The sequence below is a fragment of the Triturus cristatus genome, chromosome 5_2, assembly GCF_964204655.1.
Source record: "Triturus cristatus chromosome 5_2, aTriCri1.1, whole genome shotgun sequence".
Classification (NCBI taxonomy): Eukaryota; Metazoa; Chordata; class Amphibia; order Caudata; family Salamandridae; genus Triturus; species Triturus cristatus.
In genome coordinates this window covers 697,039,387-697,055,127 of record NC_140588.1, presented here as the reverse complement: position 1 = coordinate 697,055,127, position 15,741 = coordinate 697,039,387, and the positions used below count along the sequence as shown (strand labels likewise).

Sequence of the window (15,741 nt, the reverse complement as noted above, 5' to 3'; positions counted from 1 at the left end):
CACTCTTCGATGTGGCACGATGCGCGGCGCAGCGTTGACTTCCGGCGCCGCAACTCTCGATGCGCCATGGAACGGGACTCTGCGTCGACACACGCAGCGACTGGATACTTTCACGCACCGGCAGTGGTGCGGCCCGCAAACTGGTTCTGCGACGACCCTCGCAGTGTCAGGAATCTTCTCGCACCGGGACGATGCTCGACGCACTCGGCGATGCGGGGACTCCGGGTGCTGCGATGACGCCGCAATGAAATTCTCCTCGCACTCTCGTTCTTGCGACACGCAATCGGATGATGCGTTGGGTACCAGTTACTCTTTTTCACGCTTCTGCTTCCCAGCTCCCAAAACACAGCAAAACGACCTCCTGAGGCCCCAAGACTGGGCAAGCACTCCAAGGCAGGTCAGAACTCCTTCAGCAGAGTTCCAGGGGAGCTGGTGGTGAAGTCCTTTTGTTCCTGGGACTTCTTAACAGGGAGCCAGCTCTTCTCAGGCCCTTGGAGATCAGAATCAAAAGAAGGGGACACAGCAAAGTCCTTCCCCTCTCCTTGGCAGCAAAGCAAAACAGCAAGCAGGCAGTCTTCTCCTCTTCAGTCCTTTACAGCTTTCTCCTTGGCAGAGGTTTCTTCTTAGTTCCAAAGTGATCTAAAGTTTAGGTGTCTGGGGTCCTCTTCTTATACCCCTCCAAGTCTTTGTCTCTCTTTGCTCCAGTGGGGGGATTCCCCTGCTCAAACCGGTTCCTGGGTGTGCTCCGTTCTGGAGCACCTGGTTCCTTTCAGAGTGAGGGGCAGGGTCGTTAGACACTCAGCAGGAGGTGGAGCCTTCTTTGTTCCAGCAGAGGCAGAGTCCTCAGCCTGGTCAGCAGGGGGTGGAGCCAGCATTGTGCTGGCAGAGGCAGCCCTATTCAAACCCAGGGACTACTCCTCCCACCCATCTAAAGCAGATCTCCCTATTCACCCTGCTGCTGACTCATCCAGGCTCCTGGAGCCACCTAGCCCATCACATGACACCAGTCAGCCAACCAGCACACAGGCACACAGGAAGGTTAAACAGGAGAATAGCTACTTTCTAAAAAGTGCTATCCTCACACAGTGAATTTAAAAACCATCTTGCTAAAAAGATGTATAATTAAATTCTGAACGCAAAGATACCAAACTTGGATTTTCTATCTTGCCCTTATGGGAAGATAGGCATGTAAACAGCCTCCCCCATTCTATCCTATGGGCAAGATAGCCTCTCAGCAGTGAAAAACGAAAATGGCTGTAATTCACTACCAGGGCATGTTACCCACCTCAGTACATGCCCTACCTTTCAGATACACTGCACCCAGCCCAGGGGGGTACCTAGGGCCACCATAGGGATGCCTGACATGTACAGAAAGGGAAGGATAAGGCCTGGTCAGTGGGTGCACTGGCCAGGTCGACATGGCAGTCCTGGACTGCACATAGGCACTGCAAGCAGGCCTAAGACATCATTTTAGGGCTACTCCTGTGGGTGGCACAATCAGTGCTGCAGCCCACTAGTAGCATTTGAATCACCAGCCCTGGCACACGTAGTGCACTTTACTAGGGGCTAACAGGTGAAACAAATATACCAATCATGGATAACCAATCAATATAACAATTTATACAGAGAGCATATGCACTTTAGCACTGATCAGCAGTGGTAAAGTGCCCAGAGTCCTATGCCAACAACCACGGGTCAGAAAAAATAAAGGAGGAAGAAGCAAAAAGATTGGGGATAACCCTGCAAAAAGGGCCGTTTCCAACAAGCATTATTCTATAGTGTGTCAACTTCAACAAGGAGATGGTCGGAATGCTTGAATTAATCTCAGCATCTGACATTCCTTCTCTTCCGGCCGGATCCCAGTCCTTTGTTTTTTCCTCACCATACCTCCTCAGTTTGGGCCCAGACATATGCAAATCAGTCTTGATAGTTCTCCAAAGGGAACTGTCAATCCTGAACTGTCAGACAAGGTGCTACCTGAACCAGAACACAAGCAACACAAGCAACCCAGGACCGGTATCACCCTGAATAAGGCTCATCAGTCCAGTATATCTTGATTCCAGTGGGACAGTCAGCACAGGACTCACGTCTGGGCATACCAGTCACACTTAGGGCATCTCCTGCAACAACAACAAGGTGATGGAAGGAATGCTTCAATTAATCTCTTTCACCATCATTCACTCAAAGCTGCATCCCAGTCCATCATTTTCAGCTTGGACTGTTCCCACTGGAGAAGGGTTAAGACTGATTTGCATATGGCTGGGTCCAAACGGAGGTGTCAAGGTGTGCAAAATAACAATGGACTAAGACGCGGCAATTAACAGTGGCTGAGATTAATTCAAGCAATCCAACCTTCAATATTTTGTATAAAAGGTTTGATAGTGTGTCACCAGGAATGCCCAGAGTACAGTGGGTGATTATTACATCAGAGTAAATCACTGTGGGGCGTTTTTGCTGGAAGTCTGCCAACTAAATGAATTGAACAAGCTGAAATGGGCCCTACCATATCAAAATAATGGAATGGACGAGGACCTGAACTGTGATAAATATACTGGACCTCGTCTATGTAGATTTCCAAAGACAAGGTGATGGGGAGACTGGCATGCTGTGCACTAATCAGGTTGGAGAACTAATTTACAATTTTAAAATCTTTTGGGAAGTACGACTACTTGGTGCCTTTTCCTCTGCAGAAGCTTCCATGCCTTTCTGGTTGATGCAAAGGCCGGTCTACAGGAAATGGCAGGAGGTGCTGTGGTGAGAAACAACAGGAATGATGAAAAATAAAGCAGATGATATCCAAGAGTTAAAATTCTCATTATTGACCTGTACATTCTCCTGAAATCTGCAGTGGGAGGATTTAAACATGGAGCTAAAATCTTTGGTGTTAATATTAGAGGGTTTGAGCTTGACTCCTGAGCAGTGGCAAAGAGAGGTAAACTGAGGCCACGGCTTACCACAGCTCAAAGAAATTACCAAAACTATGCGGCAGGACTAAATGACAAGTAGATAAGGCAATCTGACAAAAATACCTCTAAATCAAATATTTAATCCAATGAGTGTCAGGAAATTAATCCATCTTTTAAAATCTGCTAGGGCAATACACTTAAAAGCTCCCGAAACACGAAGAATGCTAAACTTTTTGTTTTGCTCTAATATTACTGTCTAAAAAAAAATGTTGTGACATTTTTCATGTTTGTGTTGTGGTCATTATGAGAGTTGTTATACTTAAGGAAGACGCTTCTACTGTGGAAAGCTGTTTCATACCGTTTTTTATAGTCTGAATGTGTGAGTCTGTTGCTGGCTGCTTTGATTCTTTCTATTCTCTTGTGCTCTTGTGGCTGTGGACTGAATGAGCATGTGTAACTGCATAATAGAGTATGCAGGGCATATGCATTGCCAGTTTGCATGGCCATGCACAGCGAGCGTTCTTGCGACACAATAGAGGCATGCAAATGGCAAGTCTGTTTGTGTTGTCTGTGCCACAAAGGCAGCCAGAATCCCTAAGCAAACTTTGGAGTTTGCTCATCAGAGGGAAAGATCTACTCCAGAGGTCATATGTCTTGTCCAGCCCCATCAGCAGACTGCAGTTTAGGTGAGCGAAATGCTACACTGGTTAATTTACATAAACACGTTTGAGGAACCTCTGCTGGGAGTACAACTAAGCAGTTATATGCAGGCCTCCTTAATGTAAGATATCTCGTTATAGACTGTGATGTAAGTGCAAGATGTATTCACAGCCAAAACCTGGGTTTATTCTTGTTCAAAGAAATATGGATGAAGGGAATTTCTATTTCTGATATCCATTTTGTTGGACATCCTGAGTTTAAAAATTGTAGTATTTGTGGGCCTAAAATGAAGAAGTGTGCCAGACTCGGGTTGACAGTAGGGGTGGACGGAATTTGCGAAATTAACTTTCGCAAATTATCGCGAAAATGTTTAAAATTATCGCAAACAAGCGGAAATATCGCGAAGATGCGGACGTTTTTTTCCGGCATGTTCGCGAGATTTTCTGCATGGTTGCAGGTCGCCAACTTACCCATGTGGTTGCTTGCGGGCGCGGCCATCTTGTTTTGAGTTTTCTCGCGGTGCATGATCGCGAGAAGAAAGACGTGATCGCGCGACGCATGACGTCACTGCGGGCGCGAACTGTGCGAGACAGCGCAAATGGCTAAAAACAATACAACATCTCATGGAGAACGCGACCGGATCAAGAAAACTTGTCGGCGAACGCAGGGATTCAGGTAAGGCGATCACGCGCGCGCGAGAATGTATTATTTTATAGCGCGAGCACGAAACAAATTATCGCCAAGCTGCGGAAACCGGAATTTTTGACATTTTCGCGCTCTCCGCGGAACGCGAAAATGTCAAATTATCGCAATTTCCGCGAACGGAACGAAATTTTCGCCCAGGCCTAGTTGACAGATGAAAACCATACTCTTATAAATAATATCTCCTCTCGAGGCTGAGCCCTTTCTTTAAAATATTACACATGCCAAATATATCAGACACGTCCTGAGGGGCAGGAAAGCCCATTAAAGTGAACGAGCAGCTTCATACGCTTAGTTATTACATAATGTTCTATTAAGAGCCAAAGTAGAAATATTCCAATACCATGATACGGATTTAACAACCGAAACACAACTTTCATTCTTTGTTCAAGTGTTTACTTCACTTGCATTTCCTTATTGTACTTATGAGTGTATAGCCAGCTCGTCATTTGATCTAAAACTAAGCAAACAACTTTCAAAAGACTGAGCATGTGGCCACACGTGTGTGCATTTAGCTGTCACGTACAATGGTCTGTAGTCTGGTATACTTCGCCTTCCTTGTTCATCTAAGCCTTGCTGATATTTCAACAATGAATATTGGAAATACCTTGTGCACTCGGGCAACTAACCCTGTAATTTTGAAAGGGTTACAAAGTACTGAGGTCCCGAATCACAAAAAAAGCCCAAATCGTAGATTTCGTCCTACGTTTGGAGTATAATGCGTTTTTTTGGAATTCACAAAGTTTTCAAGAGCATTGAAACTGCTAAAGTCAGGGTTATCCAGGAGAGAATTCCCAGATTAATTTCACTTACGCTAACTAATGCAACAGTTTTCTGCATTCTAAATAATACATAGTCAACAGTCGGCATACAAAAAAAGTCACTGAAACTCTCATTGTCTCCATGGGTAAATTATCCCCATCCCCTATAAGGAAACATCCTCTGACACACGATCATCAATTTTAAGGGTGTTCAGTTGTTTTTCCCATCTTGCAAACTGATTTACCCATTCCCTTGACAGGACTAAGTCTTAAACCATTGCCAAATTTACGTTTTAGAAAAAAGGAAACGGCCCAATGGGACCTCTGTCCCATTGGGCCGGTCACCCCCTCGCACCGTGCACACTCCTCAGGAGTGAGCTCACGCTGCCCCTCGTTCCCGCCAGTGCCGCCGCTGCCAGCAGCTGTGACCCTGCGCACCGCTGACTGAGCCCAGGCTGCCCCTCGTTGCCACCAGCTCCGCCGCTGCCAGCAGCTGTGTTCCTGTGCACCGCTGATTGGTGCTCAGACCCCGCCTGCGCCGCGTTTGTATTGTATTGCGAATCCGATTGTCTGTGTAATTCTGTTCCTTGTTTTCTCTTGTGCCCCGTGTAGTTTATTTTTTGTTCCTCTGTGTTTTTGTTCCCCTCCTGTCTCTCCCGGCCCCTGCCGCGCTTCCCGCCACCTCCCCGCTCCCCGCCGCTGCCCCCTGCAGCCCCGCCCCCTTCCCTATACAGCCCTACCCATTCGCCGCCCCGCTCCCGCCTCCCAGCTGCTCCTCCCTCCCACTGGACCATATAGGGCGTAGTGTACACGGTGGAGAGCAGTGACCTCTGTCCCATTGGGCCGGTCACCCCCTCGCACCGTGCACACTCCTCAGGAGTGAGCTCAGGCTGCCCCTCGTTCCCGCCAGTGCCGCCGCTGCCAGCAGCTGTGACCCTGCGCACCGCTGACTGAGCCCAGGCTGCCCCTCGTTGCCACCAGCGCCGCCGCTGCCAGCAGCTGTGTTCCTGTGCACCGCTGATTGGTGCTCAGACCCCGCCTGCGCCGCGTTTGTATTGTATTGCGAATCCGATTGTCTGTGTAATTCTGCTCCTTGTTTTCTCTTGTGCCCCGTGTAGTTTATTTTTTGTTCCACTGTGTTTTTGTTCCCCTCCTGTCTCTCCCGGCCCCTGCCGCGCTTCCCGCCACCTCCCCGCTCCCCGCCGCTGCCCCCTGCGGCACCGCCCCCTTCCCTATACAGCCCTACCCATTCGCCGCCCCGCTCCCGCCTCCCAGCTGCTCCTCCCTCCCACTGGACCATATAGGGCGTAGTGTACACGGTGGAGAGCAGTGACCTCTGTCCCATTGGGCCGGTCACCCCCTCGCACCGTGCACACTCCTCAGGAGTGAGCACAGGCTGCCCCTCGTTCCCGCCAGTGCCGCCGCTGCCAGCAGCTGTGACCCTGCGCACCGCTGACTGAGCCCAGGCTGCCCCTCGTTGCCACCAGCGCCGCCGCTGCCAGCAGCTGTGTTCCTGTGCACCGCTGATTGGTGCTCAGACCCCGCCTGCGCCGCGTTTGTATTGTATTGCGAATCCGATTGTCTGTGTAATTCTGCTCCTTGTTTTCTCTTGTGCCCCGTGTAGTTTATTTTTTATTCCTCTGTGTTTTTGTTGCCCTCCTGTCTCTCCCGGCCCCTGCCGCGCTTCCCGCCACCTCCCTGCTCCCCGCCACTGCCCCCTGCGGCCCCGCCCCCTTCCCTATACAGCCCTACCCATTCGCCGCCCCGCTCCCGCCTCCCAGCTGCTCCTCCCTCGCTCCGCCCCCCCACTCTCCACTTATGGCAGAGTGGCAAACGCGCAGCGTTGACGCGCAGCGGGCGCGCCCTAAGCGCGCCGAAGGCACGCCAAAGGTAAGCCCGTCTGCGCCCGTCCGCGCCTGGACCGCGCCCAGTGCCAGGACCCCTGGCCCCCGCAGTGCCCACCCCACCCGCCGGACGTACGACGCCGCCACCCTCAACGCACTCAACACCGGCCGATCCCCTGGATGCTACCGAGCCACCCCGAGACGCACCCACGGACCCTTCAGCTGCCGCGCCTGCATGTTCACCTGCACCCGGACCGGCTCTACACCACCACCCACCAAGCCGAACACCAGCAGGAACCACCTGAAGTGCATCCTGCTCAACACCCGCTCCGTCCACAGACACGCCGTTCAACTCTGGAGCCTCCTCGACACCACAGCCCCTGACGTCGCCTTCCTCACGGAAACCTGGATGAACGACTCCTCAGCACCCGACATCGCCATCGCCATCCCGGACGGATACAAGATCACCCGAAGGGACCGCGTCAACCACATGGGAGGAGGCATCGCCATCATCTACAGGGAAACCATCCGCATCACGACCAACACCGACGACACCCTGACATCCGACGAACACCTGCACTTCCAGATCCACACAGACCCCAAGACCACCCTCAGAGGCATCCTCATCTACCGACCCCCGGGACCACGCACACAATTCAGCGACGACATCGCCGACTTCATCAGCCCGCACGCCCTCCCCTCCGCTGACTACATCCTCCTGGGGGACATCAACTTCCACCTGGAGAACAACAACGACCGCAACACCACCACCCTGCTTGACAACCTCGCCAACCTCGGACTCAAGCAGCTGGTGACCACCCCCACCCACCTCGCCGGACACACACTCGACGCTGTCTTCTCATCCAGCAAGGACATCGTCTTCAGCCATGCCACCGGACTCCACTGGACGGACCACAGCTGCGTCCACTTCACCTTCAGAAGAACCACGACCCACCACCACCAGCAACAGGCTGCTCGTAGAAGCTGGAACAAGATCACAGCAGACCAGCTCGCTGCTTCCCTGAGCCAGCACCCTCCCGCCAGCTCAGCGAACCCCAGCCAGGCCGCCGACAACCTCACGAAGTGGATCAGCAAATGCGCAGATGAACTCGCCCCACTGAGGACCCCGCCTAGCAGACCCGGCAGCAAGAAGGCCCCATGGTTCACCGACAAACTCAAGAGCTCCAAGAAGAACTGCCGAGCCCTCGAGAAAGCCTGGAGAAGGGAGCCAACACCGGACAACATGACTGCCCTCAAGCTTGCCACCCGGAAGCACCATCAACTGATCCACGCCACCAAGAAAACAGCATTCAAGGACCGGCTGGACAACAACGCACACAACTGCAAGGAACTCTTCAACATCGTGAAAGAGCTCTCCAAACCCCAACGCCGGAACCAACGACATCACCCCATCGCAAGACCTCTGCAACTCCCTCGCCTCCTACTTCCACAACAAGATCGCAGACATACACAACAGCTTCAGCACACAACCAACGCTCCCCACGACCGCACCAACGCCCCCCACCACCACCCTCAACGCCTGGACCCCGATCAACACAGAAGACACCACCCGCACGATGAACACCATCCACTCCGGATCTCCGACCAACCCCTGCCCTCACCACATCTTCAACAAGGCCGACGCTGTCATCGCTCCCCACCTGCGGGACATCATCAACACCTCCTTTGACTCTGCCACCTTCCCTGAGAGCTGGAAGCACGCCGAACTCAGCGCTCTACTGAAGAAGCCAACAGCGGACCCCACCGAACTCAAAAACTACCGCCCCATCTCGCTCCTCCCGTTTCCAGCCAAAGTCATCGAGAAGACCGTCAACAAGCAGCTGGCCGCCTTCCTCGAGACGAATGGATCCCTCGACCCCTCACAGTCTGGCTTCCGAGCCAACCACAGCACCGAGACCGCCCTCATCGCTGCCACCGATGACATCCGAGCCCTGCTGGACAACGGAGAAACGGCGGCCCTCATCCTCCTAGACCTCTCCGCAGCATTCGACACTGTCTGCCACCGCACCCTAGTGCAGCGCCTCAGCAACGTCGGAATCCAGGAGAAGGCACTGGAATGGATCATCTCCTTCCTCAGCGGAAGGACACAGAGAGTCCGCCTACCACCGTACAAGTCAGAGGCCACCGAAGTCATCTGCGGCGTCCCTCAAGGATCCTCGCTCAGCCCCACCCTCTTCAACGTCTACATGAGCCCCCTCGCGGCCATCGCACGCCAACACAACCTCAACATCATCTCCTACGCCGACGACACCCAGCTGATCCTCTCCCTGACCAACGACCCCGCCGCCGCCAGAACCAACCTCCACGAAGGGATGAAAGACGTAGCCGAGTGGATGACGACCAGCCGCCTGAAACTGAACTCAGACAAGACGGAAGTCCTCATCCTGGGCTCCTCGCCCTCCGCCTGGGACGACTCCTGGTGGCCCCCCGCCCTGGGCACCGCACCCAAACCGACAGACCACGCACGCAACCTGGGCTTCATCCTGGACTCCTCCCTCTCCATGACCAGACAAGTCAACGCCGTCTCCTCATCATGCTTCAACATCCTACGCATGCTACGCAAGATCTTCCGGTGGATCCCCACCGAGACCAGGAAGACGGTCACCCAGGCCCTCGTCACCAGCCGACTGGACTACGGCAACTCCCTCTACGCCGGAACCACCGCCAAGCTCCAGAAGAGACTCCAGCCGATCCAGAACGCCTCACCAAAATTCATCCTCGACATCTCCTGACGCAGCCACATCTCCGGACATCTGAGAGACCTGCACTGGCTCCCCGTCAACAAGAGAATCACCTTCCGCCTCCTGACCCACGCACACAAAGCCCTACACGACCAAGGCTCGAGCTACCTCAACAACCGCCTCAACTTCTACGCTCCCAAACGCCACCTCCGATCGACCAGTCACGCCCTCGCCGCCGTCCCCCGCATCCGAAGAGCGACAACAGGAGGAAGGTCCTTCTCCTACCTGGCCGCCAAGACCTGGAACTCCCTCCCAACCGACCTGCGCCTGACCCAAGACCACCTGTCCTTCAGGAAGAAGCTCAAGACCTGGCTGATTGAGCAGTTGCGGCTCCCCCCCCCCCCCCCCCCCAAGCGCCTTGAGACCCTCCGGGTGAGTAGTGCGCTCTATAAATACCTTGATTGATTGATTGATTGATAGCCTTCACTGTTCCAAAATAATCTGTATGTGCTTCTGCTTCAACAAATAACTACCTGAGAAGTTGTCTTGGAGTCGATAGATGTTGCTGCTGGGAGTGGGCCTCTGCTCCGTCCAGATTAGGTCGACAAGGTTTGTTTCTATGGATGTGAAGTTTCTACCATAATCTGCCAAAGCTTCAGAGTAACTCTTCCAGTCATCTGTAATACAAGAACTGGAAATATTAGAGCTGCCCACTCATTAAACCCTCATACATCCATTAGATCCACATACGCACTGCTTCAGCAACCTTCCATTAGCAGAAGAACGTCTAAGCGCCCACCTAACATCAGTGGAGTGGACCCTGAAGGAGACCTGGCTGGAGAGAGACCTGATTCCTAGGAGCCAGGGGTTGCAGAACTGACAAGAAGGAACTTTACAAGCATTTGGTGAAAAGTGGGAGTCATTTTTCCATCTACAAAGGACAAGAATAAGAGTCTGAGACTTGTCCAGGGAGGTCGCAACTAAGGTGGACAGGGAAACAAGGTTCATTCTCATTGAGCCCAACCAAGCTACAGTTTACAGTGTTGCTTCGCCTCTTCAGTGGCTGTGGCCAAGACCTGAGATTCTTCGCTTCTCCGTCTCCATTCTGAATCTGATATCACTCTATTTAGAAAGCTCTTGAAGTCCCAAGTTTCTTCGACCTGCAATAATTGCTGACACTTTTTAGTGCTGATTTACTGAGTAGATCCAAGAGGCTTAAGCAAATATTGTGCTCTATATGTATCGACCATTGATCGCAGACCATGGACATTCTAAGACAGATTAACACTTATAACTACAGTTCCACCCTTAAAATTATGTTGGAGCTGCTATGACAACCACTGACGATCTCAATACAGTTGGCCACAGCCAGCTCCACACTTCAGTCTTATGATCTTCAGCCATTAATGTGTAATGTTATTAAGCCATTACTGGGCCAGATATACAACCCTTTTTGCATGTGCAAACGGGTTTGCGAACCCGTTTGCGCATGCAAAAACATATTGGGCCATGTACATAGCCTATTTAGCGAGTCGCAATTGTTTTGCGACTCGCTAAATAGGTTTTGAGACTCGCTATTTCGAAGGGGCGTTCCCTTTCAAATAGCGAGTCTCAAAACAATGTACTAATGTTTTGCGACCGCAATTGTGGTCGCAAAACACTTGCAATTACCACCTACTTCAAGTAGGTAGTAATGCATTTGCAAAGGGGAAGGGGTCTCCCTGGGACCCCTTACCCTTTGCAAATGCATGCAAAATATTTTTTTAACGGCAGCCAGTGGTCCCAGGGACCACTGCCTGCCCTTCAAATATAAAACGAAAACGTTTCATTTTTTTTTTCTTCAATGCATCCCGTTTTCCTTTCAGGAAAACGGGCTGCATTGAAAAAAAAAGCTGTTTTATTAAAAAGCAGTCCCACACATGGTGGTCTGCTGAGCCCATCAGGCCACCATCCCTGGGAGGGCTGGCATTCACAATGAGCTCGCAAATTGAGAGAGGCTCATTAAAATTAATGAGCCTCGCAATTTGCAACCCCATTGGGTATCGCAAAACAGTGTAAACACACTGTTGTACATTTCTATTAGCGCCTCACAATTTGCGACTCGCAATGTGTCGCAAATTGCGAGGCGCTAAATGAAAGGGTCGTAAATCTGTCCCCAAGTCTTGCAGGTTCATTTTTAGTTGTGCTTCGATAGTTTATATATTGTTCATTATGATTTGTTTAGCAATAGTATGTTGAGGCCCTTGCAAATCAAAATTGTCATCAGAAGTGTAATGGACAACCTTGCAGCACCAGCTGTGTGGGAGGCCCCCAGTCTTCTATGCATAAGGGGGTCCCCTCAGCTTGTCAGCTCGAATGTATGGGTATTGCCAGATTCCCCCTCACCATCCCTTGATGAGCGGTCCCCAATTTGTACTCACCCCACTGAATGTCATTGCTTGCATTGTGCCTTAATTGTGTGCAATTTTCACACCCTTTTCTCAGGAACATCTTGGGAAATAAGTACTATCTGTTCACATGTTTATACTCAGTGTAACACAGTAGAAATAGCACACCCTTTGGCTTATAGCTAAAAAGGAGTATCAGTATACTGGGGCATATTCTGAAGGACGAGCAACAGATATGAATCCTCTCCCCAGGGACATGGGCTTGGGGGAAAATATGAGGGCTTCACTCATAGAAGATTTCACATGAAGTTATTTTTTCACAAAGGTAGAACATAAAAGAGGATTCTGTTAGACTGCGTTTGATAAGACGTTAGTTATTTTCATGGAGTTCTCTTTATTATTTTTAGCCTGTGCTAATGCTTTTATTAGAGAGGAGAATAAAAACATTTGTAGACATTATTGGGTTCTTTGACTTCTCAGAACTAAAGTTGTGTCCCCATCAAAAATAACCTTGCTTCTGTCTCTGTTGGCTCTGGACAGTCTTGACACTTCTCTATCCCAAAATATAACTGATTGGTGGTTTAGTAAGAACCCTGTCTGTTCTCTCTTACTTGCAAGCTCTCAGACTGTCTCCAAAATCTCTGTGCCATGAGAGATCTGCCTGGAGGAGAGCTGATACCTTGGCAAACATCACATCTTGCTCTTTTTCCTTCTAGAAAAGATCCACTGGGAGATGGAGGAATACCATGCATGGATGTCAAAGTGCTCGGATTTCAGCACTATTTTGTAACACAGCACAGTGAATTATATGCCTTCTTGCCTAATACTGTATTGCATTGACTAGCAGACCATGTGACAAGCAACGTGTTGTAGAAACAGGCAATAATTCTCTATGTATAGAACTACATATTCTGATCAAATTGGCATACCCATGGAGAAGAGGAAAGGATCAAATCCAATTTGCTGTCCAGGTCGAACCTCATTGATGATCCACTCAACAATGGAATTGACCCTAGCTGCAAAAGAGAAGATAGTTTAAAATCAAGTTTATGGTCAAAACACTTAAAGGGAAATATACCCTTATAAAGTTATAAATGCTTATTGAACAATATCTGGTAGAAGAGAATGGTAATTGATGCAGGTGAAGGACAGTCTTGCTGGAAAAAAAAGATCTATGAGTGGAATAACAGACACTGCACATCTTTGTATTTATAGACGCAGAGGTACAAAATACCACACTGACTGTGCGACCTCCCATGGAAGTTTGAAAAGAAAACTTATATCCTGGCTTCAAACCCACACTGAAGATGAACACAATCCAGCCAAAATGTAATTATGCTGCTGTGTTGTCAAACAAGGGCGTAAAAATTCACAAATTTTCATTTAATGTATCATGGCAGTAATCTTTGCTTACAGATGACACTTTGTGTAGACTAATACATTATTTTATGCCCAGCGTTACTTTAGCATTGCTTCTCTTAATACATGAATGTTAGCATCCTTCATAAAGTGATTGGAACTCCAAAGCACAAGCACATGTATGATAGATTGTTTTCTAATATTGAATGTCATGGTTAATAATCTCTGGCATGGACAATGTATACTAACTTGTTTTTTGAAGCTCCCAGTTGCAGTCCAGTTGCCGCTCTGCTTGCGTCCAATATCGACTATCTGTCCACAGTGCTGACTTTGTCATTGTCACAACAGCAGTTCCTAAAATAAACCAATTGCATGTAACACAATCCATTTATGCTAATGGGGCTCTTTAACCCATTCTTTTGTCAAACCAACAATTTACATCACACATTCATCAATGCTGCAGGTGTTTACATTACCTCTATCCCCTTTGTCTTCCTCTCAGATACACTGTCTCAAAATTTGGGGAAGTACTGCAGATTGTAGGTTCTTCTAATATTCCCCTCCACCTGTTCATTGTGAGAACAGTTATCAGGGACTGCTGTGAGTTCTGCTGGCGTCTTTGCTGGTTTCATTTATTTTAATCTATTGCTTGTGTTTTTAACTTCCCCGCTCCCCTGCACCCTGCATCCCGACAGCACTTTACTTGGGACATTAGGCTTTGCACTCACGTGCGCGTGTTGCACCAACCCCGGTCCACCGCAGATGTTGCTGTTTGAGTGGAGGGCAGTCCACACGGCACGGCACACCCCGTGACGTCAGACGCTAGGCGGCAGGCGAATCTATTTAAATGCCGATACCGTGGAAGTGCAGCGAACTGCTGTGAGTTCTGCTGGTGTCTTTGCTGGTTTCATTTATTTTAATCCATTGCTTGTGTTTTTAACTTACCCGCTTCCCCGCACCCCGTTTTTTTTTACTAGCAGCACTTTACTTGGGCATTAGGCTTTGCACTCACGTGCGCGTGTTGCACCGGCCCCGGTCCACCGAAGCTGTTGCTGTTTGAGTGGAGGGCGGTCCACACAGCACGGCACACCCCATGATGTCAGACGCTACGCGGCAGGTGGAAGGGGAATCTATTTAAATGCCAATACCGTGGATGCGCAGCGGACGCGTGCAGCTGGCGCACTGGAGGCGCACCTAAGGCAAGCCCGTCTGCGCTCGTCCGCGCCTGGCCTGGGCCTAGGGCCAGAACCCCTGGCTCAATCTCCATTGTAACCCAGCAATACTCTAAGGAGGAACTGCTAAATTTTAACACTAATGGAACATATTCCAAGTGAATATGCCTAGCTACATCTGATAACAACTTAGTTTGCCCATGCGGTTTTACACTTCCACCAGAGCAGAAGATTAAGGAGCTTCGCTCTCCACAAGAAGTATTGAACAAAAACTTTAGGTAGATGATAGAAAACAGAATATAACTTGTGGACTCATCAATGTCAGGTCCTTGATTAAACATAAATATGAAATAGCTGAGATGATAAACACTCATAAAATTGATGTGCTTTTCATTACAGAAACATGGGCTGATGCAGCTTCCGATCTAGATTTTGTCACTGCAACGCCCATGGGTTTCCAGTCGTTCAGAATAGATAGACCACAAAAAAGAGGAGGGGGAGTAGCAATTATTTTGAGAGAGCAGTTTGTAGCCAAGTTTGCCCCAGCCTCCACTCCTCTCTTCGAAGCACTTCACTTTTCTATCGAAATAGCCTCTAAGATAACGTTTAAAGGCATATTACTTTACAGCGGGAAACATCATTTACAACGCGGGGATTACATCGCGATGCCATTACATTGCGGTTTTAACAACGCAAGTCGTTACAATGACTTGCGCTAGATGGCGCTCTAGGACACGGAATAGTATAATTTACTATCCAACACCTTCCCTACTGTACGTAGACTGGAGTTGGAATAGTAAATTATATTACTCCTAAGTCCTATTCCTTGTCCTAGAGCGCCATCTAGCGCAAGTCGTTGTAACGACTTGGGTTGTCAAAACCGCGATGTAGTGTACCACGATATAAAGGTATGCGTTGTAACGTCATACATCCCTTTACAGCCCTCCCAGTGTCAGGAGCACATTTGTGCAGAATTTAGAAGGACTCCTTGAACCCGCACTGTCTAGTAATGATTTCACCGTCCTTGGGGATTTAAATATGTATTGAGAAGATTTGGAAGATAAAGAGATGGCAATTCTATTAGATGCTCTAAGGCCGTTAGGCCTTTCTCAGATTGTCTCAGCCCCTACGCATATGCAGGACATACGCTTGATGGGATTTTCAGCTCCTTAGCCGGGTTGTCAGTGAAAAAAGTCCTTCCCCTGACCTGGACTGCCCATTTTTTAATGAAATGTAGTCTTGTAACCC

The 15,741-nt window shown here is 49.6% G+C and overlaps 1 protein-coding gene and 1 long non-coding RNA gene across 4 annotated transcripts in view; one reads left to right on the top strand and one right to left on the bottom strand.

The window, feature by feature from the left end:
• The window catches only part of LOC146829140 (xaa-Pro aminopeptidase 2-like), a 329,035-nt gene that overhangs the window by 188,007 nt on the left and 125,287 nt on the right, over positions 1 to 15,741 (bottom strand). Inside the window, exons 6-8 of the mRNA XM_085607765.1 lie at positions 13,571 to 13,675; positions 12,892 to 12,978; positions 10,109 to 10,252 (exon numbers count right to left, since the gene is read on the bottom strand). Of these exons, the coding sequence (XP_085463891.1) occupies positions 10,109 to 10,252; positions 12,892 to 12,978; positions 13,571 to 13,675 (336 nt within the window). The remainder of the gene's footprint in view (positions 1 to 10,108; positions 10,253 to 12,891; positions 12,979 to 13,570; positions 13,676 to 15,741) is intronic.
• The window catches only part of LOC146829141 (uncharacterized), a 131,737-nt gene that overhangs the window by 102,214 nt on the left and 13,782 nt on the right, over positions 1 to 15,741 (top strand). Inside the window, exon 5 of one of the 3 annotated variants that reach the window (XR_014962199.1) lies at positions 13,178 to 13,291. This is a non-coding gene — a long non-coding RNA (uncharacterized LOC146829141). Of the gene's footprint in view, positions 1 to 13,177; positions 13,717 to 15,741 lie in introns of those variants that run through there. The other 2 variants (XR_014962198.1, XR_014962200.1) reach the window with 2 other exon arrangements.